The sequence below is a fragment of the Erinaceus europaeus genome, chromosome 21 (assembly GCF_950295315.1).
Source record: "Erinaceus europaeus chromosome 21, mEriEur2.1, whole genome shotgun sequence".
Taxonomy (NCBI): Eukaryota; Metazoa; Chordata; class Mammalia; order Eulipotyphla; family Erinaceidae; genus Erinaceus; species Erinaceus europaeus.
The window spans coordinates 22,282,093-22,293,504 of record NC_080182.1 but is presented as its reverse complement, the minus strand read 5'-3'; the positions used below and the strand labels follow the sequence as shown (position 1 = coordinate 22,293,504).

At 44.8% G+C, this 11,412-nt stretch overlaps 1 protein-coding gene across 2 annotated transcripts in view; it reads left to right on the top strand.

Annotated features, from left to right (window-relative positions):
- SUSD5 (sushi domain containing 5) overlaps positions 1 to 7,090 on the top strand; it is a 76,963-nt gene extending 69,873 nt beyond the window's left edge. For both annotated transcript variants that reach the window (XM_060180542.1, XM_007524049.3), the window contains one exon: positions 4,253 to 7,090. In XM_060180542.1, the coding sequence (XP_060036525.1) occupies positions 4,253 to 5,544 (1,292 nt within the window). In that variant the 3' untranslated portion in view covers positions 5,545 to 7,090. The remainder of the gene's footprint in view (positions 1 to 4,252) is intronic.
- Positions 7,091 to 11,412: the final 4,322 nt, after the last annotated feature.

Below are 11,412 nucleotides of genomic sequence, written 5' to 3'. Positions count from 1 at the left end.
TTTTTATCATTGTCTGCCTACTTAATGATTTTTTTTTTGGATGTCTTTATAAATTCTGGATGCAAACCCTCTGGAGATTACATTTATTGCACGTGTCTTCGATTTTGAACTAGCAAGTAGTTTAGGAGGGGACTTGCATTTTAATTCTCTTCATGATGACTTTTGATGAACAAGGCTTCTTCAAGTTAGTTTCACCCAGTTACCTATGCTTCAGCCACTGCCAGTCTTAAAAAGTACTCGAGTATTATCTAATGTATACCTATGTTCATAGCAGCACAATTTGTAATAGCCAAAACCTGGAAGGAACTGAGGTGTCCAACAACAGATGAGTGAGTGGCTGAGCAAGTTGTGGTATATATACACAATGAGATACTACTCAGCTATTAAAAATGGTGGATTTGTGGTGGGGCAGATAGCATAATGGTTATGCAAACAAACTCTCATGCCTGAGGCTCCAAAGTCCTAGATTCAATACCCTGCATTACCATAAGCCAGAGCTGAGCAGTGCTCTGGTAAAAATAATAATAGGGAGTTGGGCAGTAGTGCAGCAGGTTAAGCACAGGTAGTGCAAAGCTCAAGGACCGGCCTAAGGATCCCAGTTTGAGCCCCTGGTTCCCCACCTGTAGGGGAGTCACTTCACAAGTGGTGAAGCAGGTCTGCAGGTGTCTATCTTTCTCTCCCCCTGTCTTCCCCTCCTCTCTCTATTTCTCTCTGTCCTGTCTAATAATGACGACATCAGTAACAACAACAACTAAAACAATAAAACAACAAGGGCAACAAAAGGGAATAAATAAATATTTTTTTTAAGTGGTGAATTTGAAAAAAAAAAAAAAGGTGAATTTGGAGGTTGGGCAGTAGCACACTGGGTTAAGCGCACATAGTACGAAGTGCAAAGATCCCGGTACAAGCCCCCAGTTCCCCACCTGCAGAAGGGTCGCTTCACAAGCAGTGAAGCAGGTCTGCTGGTGTTTTTCTCTCCTCTCTGTCTTCTCCTCTCTCAATTGCTCTCTGTCCTATCCAAAACAACAACAATGGGAAGGAAAAGATGACCCTAGGAGCAGTGGATTTGTAGTGTAGGCACTGAGCCTCAGTGATGATAACCCTGGAGGCAAAAAAAAAAAAGTTGAGGGACCAGGTGGTAGCGCACCTGGTAAGAGCACACATTATAGTGCTCAAGGACCCAGGTTCAAGCCCCTGGTCCCCACCTGCAGGGGGAAAGCTTCATGAGTGGTGAAGTAGGGCTGTAGGTGTCTCTCTGTCTCTTTCCCTCTCTGTCTCCTCCCTTCTCAATTTCTGTCTCTATCCAATAATAAATAAATAAATAAATAATAAAATTTAAAAAACGTTGAATTCACCTCTTCACCTCATCTTGGATAGATCTTGAAGGAATCATGTTAAGTCTGATAAGCCAGAAAGAGGAGGATGAATATGGGATGATCTCACTTATGGACAGAAATTGAGAAATAAGAGCAGAAATGGGTGTTCTGGGAGGTGGTGCAGTATATAAAGCATTGGACCCTCAAGCATGAGGTCCCAAGTTCAGTCCTTGGCAGCACATGCACCAGAGTTTGTTCTCTGTCTCTCTCTGTTTCTCTCTCTCTCCTCCTATCTTTCTCATTAATAAATAAATAAAATCTTTTATGAAAAGAGAAAAAGAAGAGGATGAGAAGAAAGGGTAAACACAAAGTAGAACTTGAACTGAATTTGGTGTATTGCACCAAAGTAAAAGACTCTGGGACTGGGAATAGGGGGCTTTCAGTCCTGGTACATGATGGCGGAGGAGGACATAGGCTGGGGGCATGACTGTTTTGCAGAAAACCAAAAAATCTTACACATATATCAATGACTAACCATTACTCTCCTCCGCCCAATAAAAAAGAACTGCAGGTTTTTTTTAAGATTTTATTTATTTATTAATGAGAAAGATAGGAGGAGGGAGAGGGAGAGGGAGAGAGGGAGAGAGAGAGAGAGAGAGAGAGAGAGAGAGAGAGAGAAACCAGACATCACTCTGGTACATGTACTGCCAGGGATTGAACTCAGGACCTCATCCTTGAGAGTCTAGTGCCTTAGCCACTGCGCCGCCTCCCGGACCACAAGGCAGCAGTTTTACAGCAAGTCGTAAAATCTTATGGTATACATCCGCTATCATTTTTTCTTACTTTTCAGTTTTGCCTTCTTCATTCTTGATCTTTTGTATTATCACAACTTTGAGCATCAGCATATTTAATGTTTGCTATTGTTGTCAGGACTGGACTGTGTTAATTCTCTATATATCAGTCTGGATAGAATTGACAACTTAATATTACAGCTTCCATTACACAAACATGGTATGTCCCTTTATTCACTTGTATTTCTCATTTTTCTCTGCAGGGCTTTACACCAGACCAAGTAGAAATCTTACATGTTTTCAGTAGAGCTGTTCCTAAGTTTTTATTTTATTATTTTTTAAAATATTTATTTATTTTTATTTATTTCCTTTTGTTGCCTTTATTTTATTGTTGTAGTTACTGTTTTTGTTGTTATTGATGTCATCATTGTTGCATAGGACAGAGAGAAATGGAGAGAGGAGGGGAAGACAGAGAGGGGGAGAGAAAGATAGACATCTACAGAACTGCTTCACTGCTTGTGAAGTAACTCCCCTGCAGGTGGGGAGCCAGGGACTCGAACTGGGATCCTTACGATGGTCCTTGAGCTTTGAGCCACCTGCGCTTAACCCACTGTGTTATCGCCCGACTCCCTTTTATTTTATTTTTTATATTGCCACCAGTGTTATCACTGGGGTTTACTGCCTGTATGATAAATCTACCACTCCTGCTGGCCATTTTTCTTTCTTTGATATTAATTGAGAGGGGAGGGGAGAGGAAAATATAGAGGGAGAAAGAAAAGAGAGAGAGCTGCAGGCCTGCTTCACCACTCATGAAGGATGGAGAGTGGGAGCTCAAACCCAGGTCCTTGCACATAATATGGTGGTGTACAAAACTGGATACACCACCACCCAGCCCCATATTCCTACATGGGCTTTTTTGTTTATTTATATTTTATTTATTTATTTTTAATTTTTATTTATAAAATGGAAATATTGACAAGACCATAGGATAAGAGGGGTACAGTTCCACACAGTTCCTATCACCAGAACTCCATATCCCATCCCCTCCCTTGAAAGCTTTCCTATTCTTTATCTTCTGGGAGTATGGACCCAGGATCACTATGGGGTGCAGAAGGTGGAAGGTCTGGCTTCTGTAATTGCTTCTCCACTGAACATGGACATTGGCAGGTCGATCCATACTCCCAGCCTGTCTCTCTCTTTCCCTAGTGGGGCAGGACTCTGGGGAGGTGGGGTCATTTGCCCAGGGAAATCCAGTTGGCATCATGGTAGCATCTGGAACCTGGTGGCTTAAAAAGAGTTAAGATATAAAGCAGAGGGAGTTGGGCGGTAGCGCAGCAGGTTAAGCGTAGGTGGCGCAAAGCGCAAGGAGCCCCCGGCTCCCCACCTGCAGGGGGTCCCTTCACAGGTGGTGAAGCAGGTCTGCAGGTGTCTATCTTTCCCCCTCTCTGTCTTCCCCTCCTCTCTCAATTTCTCTCTGTCCTATCCAACAACAACAACATCCCGGTTCGAGCCCCCGGCTCCCCACCTGCAGGGGTTCCCTTCACAGGTGGTGAAGCAGGTCTGCAGGTGTCTATCTTTCTCTCCCCCTCTCTGTCTTCCCCTCCCCCTCTCTGTCTTCCCCTCCTCTCTCCATTTCTCTCTGTCCTATCCAACAACAGCATCATCAACAACAACAACTACAACAATAAAACAAGGGCAACAAAAGGGAATAAATAAATAAAGATATAAAGCAGAACAAATTGTTGACTAATCATGAACCTAAAGGCTAGCATAGTGCAAATGAAGATTTGGGGTCTTCATTTTGGAAAAGCTAGTAGATCTATTTTAGATATATTCCAAGGGGCCCATGACTTTACTAGTTTTTGCCTGAACTTGACAGCTAACATGCAGGTGGACCCAAGGTATTGTCTGGGAATATTCCTACGTATTAACTTTTTTTAGCTAGCGACCCTGATAACCTCATGTCAGCTGTAACGGTTTATGTGTAGAATCTTTGGATTATCTGTGACGCTCATCCGTTTTATTTTATTTCTCCAGTTTCTTTGCCTCTGTTCCAGTTCTTATGCTTTTTATGTCCTTTTCTTGGGATCTACACTGGCTCTATGACCTTGGACCTAATGAGGGTTTCTCCCTCTTTCTTTCCAGATGAAGCTGAAGCACATATTGACTATGAAGATAATTTCCCTGATGACAGATCCGAATCATTCAGGGAGCTCATGGAGGATTCCCGGACAGAGCCAGAGGAGGACAGGGGTCAGGGACAGGCCTCCGAGGAAGCTCCTAAACAGGACCCTCTTGTCTCTGTTTCTTCAGGGAGAGAAGACAAATTCCAGGATGCAGCTTTGGTACCAACGACAGGCTTGCCCAATGCTGGGACCAGTGTCCCCACAGACCTGTCAGGATCCCAACTAAACCAGAAGTACTTATTCTGGTTTCCTGCTGAACCTTTCCACAAACCTGAATTGGAAAAGGAGATGGACGATGACACCAAGAAACAGCTTCCTACCGGCGACAAACATAGTGGTGTCACACTGGCCCCGGGTGAAGCTGAAACCAAGGGGACCTATAGCACCACTGATGATCCCTCAGGGCCATTTGTGGACAGGAATGACAGCAAGGCAGGGGACTCAATGGTGAGCAGCAGTGATGAATCTTGGTTAGATGGCTACCCTGTGACTGATGGGGCTTGGAGAAAGACAGAAGCCGAAGGAGAAGAAGATGAGGACAAGGGAGATGGGTCAGTAGTACTGGAAGAAAGTGCTCTGGTTACTTCCAATCAACCCATTCTTGTGGAAGTTAAGAACTCCAGGAGCACTACCCTCACACCAAGTGACGACATGACCCATAGTTCGATTTTTCCACATCAGTTGCAAGATATAGAAGCTTTGGCTCTCAGACCCATTAATGTGTCTGAAACAGAGGCCCCCAGCAAGGAGAATGGTGACTTGACCAAGTACCAGTCAACTTTTCCTTGGAGATTTGCCACAGAGAGGCCTCCCATGGCCACCTTACCCTCAGAACTCACCAGTTCCACCCTGAAGACAGTAACAACTGTCCAGCAGATGCCTGACCACATCCTCCCAACAATCATGACAACCACCCAGACTCCAATGGAGACCACTGCTTCTGAGGTCCAGGATAGTTTCCCATACCTGTTGTCTGAAGACTTCTTGGAGCAGGAAGGCCCTGGGCCACGTGGGAATGAAGAGCTTCTCCCAACCTTGCAGCCGTGTGTAGGGGATGAGTGTCCCAACCTCAGTAGAGGGCCCATCATTGCCACCATTGTCACTGTCCTGTGCCTGCTGCTGCTCCTGGCTGCCATTGGGGCAGTGTGGGGCTACCGCAGGTGCCAGCACAAGAGCTCCGTGTACAAGCTGAACGTTGGCCAGCGGCACACTCGGCACTACCAGCAACAGATTGAGATGGAGAAGGTCTAGCCTCCTGCAGGGTCTCCCAAGGGCCCCTGGGAGGAGAGTGACCTGTGTCACGTCACACTGACAAACACAGATAATTCTCTAGAGCATGAAGCAGGTGGAGTAGGACTCAGCCTTTTCTTTTCTCAGGTCTTTTGTTTCGGAGGCTAACAAGTGCCTCTAGAGGCACCTGGCAAGACAGGAAGGCTTTGGTGGCATCATCACACATCAGTGTCTCCTCAGTCATCTGCCCTAGAATGTATTGCACTAATCCCAGACTTGTGCTTAGAGCCATCTCTCAACATGAGGTCAGAACTCACCTCTTGCTTCATTCACCATACTATTGTCTTCTTTCCTTTCCTCAAGAAAGAAAGTGACTAAATCTGGGGCTTCAGTATGTTTAAATCATTGTGATAAACAGAGCATTTGAAAGCAGTATTATTTAAGAGGTAGGTATTTGACGGATGGGAGTAGGCACTAGAAGGATAATGGGTCGTTTCCTTTTAATGTTATGCTGTTTCTAAAAGTAGATGAGCCAAGAACCAGGACATGGTCTTGAGGTTTTGGAGCTTATTTGTTTATTGGAATTGAAGCAGATTGTAAGACTGAAATTTTTTTTTTTGGCGGGGGGGAGCTGTTGCGTGAGGAGTTGTGGGATACACATTTTGTAGCTCTTCTCTCTGTTTTGTGGGGCAGCCCATCATTTTTCAAAAACAAGGTTAGCTTTGTACCAGTAAGCACCATTTCCTCTCAGGAGCAGCGCCTAGTTGTCTTGGACCAGTCAAAGCCTAGGAATGTCTTAGAATGTTTGCCAGAATGAATACAACCCAGTCCTGGTTTCCTTGGGATTAACTATTTCTCTGAACTCCAGTAAGAGGGAATCACAAAAGAGGGAAAAGGTGTTGAGAGAAGCTCAGGGACTAGGGTATCAAGTGTGGGCACTGACTTGATGGAGAAGCAGAGGAACTGAGAGAGAATGTGAAATAATCTGGGCCAATCTAGTCTTTACTCTGTTGTGGAAATTGTGAGGTCTAAGTCCAGGACAGATTCATTCTGACAGTTGAATAACCTGTTCATTTTAAGGCACCTGCATCATTTTATCAGAACTCAGCAAATACCCTCTGTGACAGTGGCCCTCAAGTCGTGGTCCACAGAGCCACACCAGCATCACCTGAACTTGCTAGAGATGCCAATTTTCTAGTTTCACCCCAAAGCTGTTGTGAATTGAAGATAACTCAGCGTGGTGACAACAGCTCTGTTTCAGCCATCCCCCCCCCCCCCCCGTGTCATCATAACCTGCACTCAAGTTTGAGAAGCGCTGGTTGATGGTGACAGGGACTCTGAGCATTGAAACCAGCTCAGAGCAGCACTAGAGGCGCAGGCAATGGGCAACACCTGTGGTTTGTCTTACTCGAAAGTCAGGTATTTGTGTGCATGTGAGCTAGCGTGCTATGTGGTCAGGATGCTATCGCCAATGGTTCCTATGAATTGGCACAAAAACAAAGCACATTATGTTTTTCTAACACAGATCATCTTCTCAGAAGTGGCTTTCTATGTTTAAAAAGTGATGTAGGCAGTTACCCCTCCTACCTTATGGTTTTGTTAATTAATCTTTTCTTAAATTAAAAAAAAAAGTGATGTAGGCAACACACTTCTTTTGTGACACTGTGAGAGTCGCGAGTATTTTTGTATGGCCTGAAAGTAATCCTGATCTTAAAGAGAAAAAAAAAAATGGTGATGTCTTACCCAAAGAAGAAAAAAAAATGTTCACAGTGTATTTTCTATCGCATCACCTATCTCTAGTGCAGGCTATGGAATATAATAAGCCACTATAAATGGTACATCCTAAGAAACACCTTAGTCTCTATAACCGCATGAAATGAAGACCCAAGGGCACAGAGTACCTGTGTGTCAGATAAGATCTAGGACAATAGGAATGAAATGCTTCCTGTGTGTAGCCAAAGCAAAACACAACCGAATAAAAGCCAGACACTGTATATATTTATGAAGTAGATTCTTTTCTACTACTTTAAAAGATAACTTTTCTATTTTAACTATAAAAAACCATCTCTGTCCTGACATTGGGATCCTGTTATTTGACTTTTTTGATAACCCAGGAACACTGATATAATGCCAACACAAAAATTGTGTTGCAAATGTATTAATAATTTTTACAAAGGCGTTAGTACATGTAAATGTATTACTTGGTAGACATGAACTAAGATAAACCCAGCTCATTTATTATTTTTCAGTTTGTATTGGCTTGATGTTATCTAAATTAGCATCACGGGTTTTTTAAGTGCATGTAGAATGGGAATGATTCAAACAGTAAGCTCAAACTTTATGTCCTTTTGCATGTTTTAAGAATGGGCCAATGTCTAATGCTCATGGATGTTGGAGAGAGGATCCATTAACACAATGCTCCTGAGATATTCAAAATAAATCATTATTTCCCCTAATTATTGCATAATGTATTTTATATTTGGTTTACACCACAATGATTTTAATGAGTCTCTGGTAATCTTGGTAAATATGCCTTAGTACTTGCTGGCTCTAAGACTTAATACTTGCTCTCTCGAAGCCTAGGGTCCAGGGACGCTACCTTCTGCAGCAGAATTGCAGGCAAGTCTGCAGAGTCCTCTCTGTCCCTCCTCCCTCCTCCCACCTCCCTCCTCCCTGCTCAGGCCATAGAGAAAGCCCAGGACCTCAATATTCATGGTGTGGTTCCCAGGCAGTCTCCATACACGATGGAGCAGCATCGTGCTGTCTCTTCCTCTCTTTCTCTCTCTTTTGGTTTAATACTTTTTATATTTATTTACCCTTTTGTCGCCCTTGTTTTTATTGTTGTTGTAGTTATTATTGTTGTTGTTATTGATGTTGTTGTTGTTGGATAGGACTTAGAGAAATGGAAAGAGGAGGGGAAGACAGAGAGGGGGAGAGACAGATAGACACTTGCTGACCTGCTTCACAGCCTGTGAAGCAACTCCCCTGCAGGTGGGGAGCCGGGGGCTTGAACCGGGATCCTTACTTTGGTCCTTGTGCTTTGTGCCACGTGCGCTTAATCCGCTGCACTACTGCCTGACTCCCGATTTAATACTTTTTAATGTGTACACTTCTTTTTAATTCAGTTTCCTTGGGAATAGGAAGCCTGTGCCTTTCATACATCTGGAAGCAAAATGGCTAGGTAGTCAATCTCCATTTTTAATAATTTAAGACTCTTCCACTTTCTGTCTCCCTCTCTATCTGAAATGTAAAGAATGCAAAAATTGGGGCCAGGTGGTGGCACACCTGCTTGAGTGCACACTTTCCCATCTGCAGGGACCCAGGTTCAAGCCCTCATTCTCCTCCTGCAGCAGGGGAGCTTGACAAGAAGTGAAGCAGTGCTGCAGGTGTATCTCTTTTCTCCTCAAGGTCTCTCTGCCTCTGTCCAATAAAGGAACTGTAGTGGTCCTGGGATGGAAAAAAAAAAAAAAAGCTGGGGAAGTATAGTAGACTTGCAGGCCTGAGGTCTCAGGTTGAGTCCCTGGCATCATATGTCAGAGCTGAGAAGTACTCTGATGTCTCTCCCTTTCTCCATCATATGAAAATAAAACTTTTTTGGCTGGCAAGAAAGAAAAAAAGAAAAAGAGAGGGAGGGAGGGAGGAAGGGAGGAAGGAAGAACAACCAGGGGCCGGGTGGTGGTGCACCCGGTTGAGTACACATGTTACAATGTGCAAGGACCCAAGTTCGAGCCCCCAGTCCCCACCTGCAGGAGGAAAAAGCTTCACAAGTGATGAAGCAGGGCTGCAGGTCTCTATGTCTCTCTCCCTCTGTCACTCTTTTCCATTTCTGGCTGTCTTGGGCAGTGGCGCAGTGGATTAAGCGCATGTGGCACAAAGCTCAAGGACTGGCAGAAGGATCCCAGTTTGAGCCCCCAACTCCCCACCTGCAAGGGAGTCACTTCACCGGTGGTGAAGCAGGTCTGCGGGTGTCTATCTTTCTCTCCTCCTCTCTGTCTTCCCCTCCTCTCTCCATTTCTCTCTGTCCTATCCAACAACAACGACATCAATAACCACAACAATGTTAAACAACAAGGGCAACAAAAGGGAAAAATAAATATATAAAATAAATGTAAAAGAAAGAATACCCTCAGTGCGCCTGCGTAGCCATTAGGCAAACCAGGTTCAGGCCTGACTCCCACCACACTGGAAGAAGTCCGGTGCTCTGATGTTTCTGTCATCCTCTGTCTTTTTCTCTTTCTCTCTCTAAAACTGTCAGCCCAGACCAGTGAAGACCTGGACACACACACTTTCTCTCCCACTGTCCTCCCCCCTCCTTCTTTTGAAAAAGGATGACCTATAAAATAGACTTTTCCTTTTTATTTATATTTATTTATTTATTTATTTGCCTCCAGGGTTATTGCTGGGACTCAGTGCCTGCACTATGAATCCACAGTCCCTGGAGGCCACCCCCCCCCCATTTTGCTACCCTTGTTGTTGCCGTTACTATAATTGTTGCCATTTGATATTGTTGTTGTTGGATAGGGCAGAGAGAAATCGAGAGAGGAGGGGAGACAGAGAGAGGGAGAGAGAGACACCTGCAGACCTGCTTCACCACCTGTGAAGCAACCCCTGCAGGTGGGGAGCCGGGGCTCAAACTGGGATCCTGATGCCGGTCCTTGGTGCTTCGTACCACGTGTGCTTAACCCACTGTGCTACTGCCCAACCCCTGAGACTTTTCCCTTTTTTTTTTAAGTTTTTTTTACATATATTTATTTATTTTCCCTTTTGTTGCCCTTTTTTCTGTTGTAGTAGTTGTTGTTGCTATCGATAGCGTCATTTTTAGATAGGACAGAGAGAAATGGAGAGAGGAGGGGAAGATACAGAAGGGGGAGAGAGAGACACGTGCAGACCTGCTTCACCGCCTGTGAAAGGCCTCCCCCCCCCCCGCAGGTGGGGAGCTGGGGGCTTGAACCGGGATCCTTACACTGGTCCTTGTGCTTTGTGCCATGTGCGCTTAACCCGCTGCGCTATCGCCCGACTCCCGAGACTTTTCCTTTTTTAAAAAAGAGAGATAGATAGTAGAGGGCAGCCAGGGAGGTAGCTTAACAGGTAGAGTGGAACCTGCATGCGTGACTTGATCCAGATTTGATCTCCAGCACTGCCTATGCCAAGGAAGAGCTCTGCTCTGTGTCCCAACCCCCACCTCTCTCTCTCTCTCTCTCTCTCTCGTAAAATAAAATAAAATAAATACTTTTTAAGATGATGAGAGCAACCAGGAAACCTGGTGAAAGTTTCAGTGATAGAAAAGGTGGACAGTAGAATGCTATCATTCTCCATTTGTGGCCCAGAGGATGCAGAGCTGTTTCAAGATCTCTTAGCCTCAATCTCTTGTCTGTTCGTCCCAGCAGCCAGAGGAAGTCTGAAAATGAGGGAGATCAGACAGTGTCTACCAGAAGATGGTTGCTACGATGCTCCTAAAACACAGAAGCGTTCTGTCTCCCCTTGAGGCTTGCCCTTGTCTTCTGGGCATTTCCTCACCCAAGACTTAGACCCATCCTCTGCTCTGTTACAGCAGCCTGCAGTCTGTGGGTAACTGGCACAGCCATACAAAAGGTTGGCTTCCTGGGAGTCGGGCGGTAGCGCAGCAGATTAAGCGCACATGGTGCAAAGCGCAAGGACCAGCATAAGGATACCGGTCAAGCCTCCGGCTTGCTCCCCACCAGCAGGGGAGTCACTTCACAGGTGGTGAAGCAGGTCTGCAGGTGTCTTTCTTTCCCCCTCTCTGTCTTCCCTTCCTCTTTCCATTTTTCTCTGTCCTATCCAACAACAACGACATCAATAACAACAACAATAAAACAACAAGGGCAACAAAAGGGAAAATAAATAAATAAATATTAAAAAAAAAAAAGT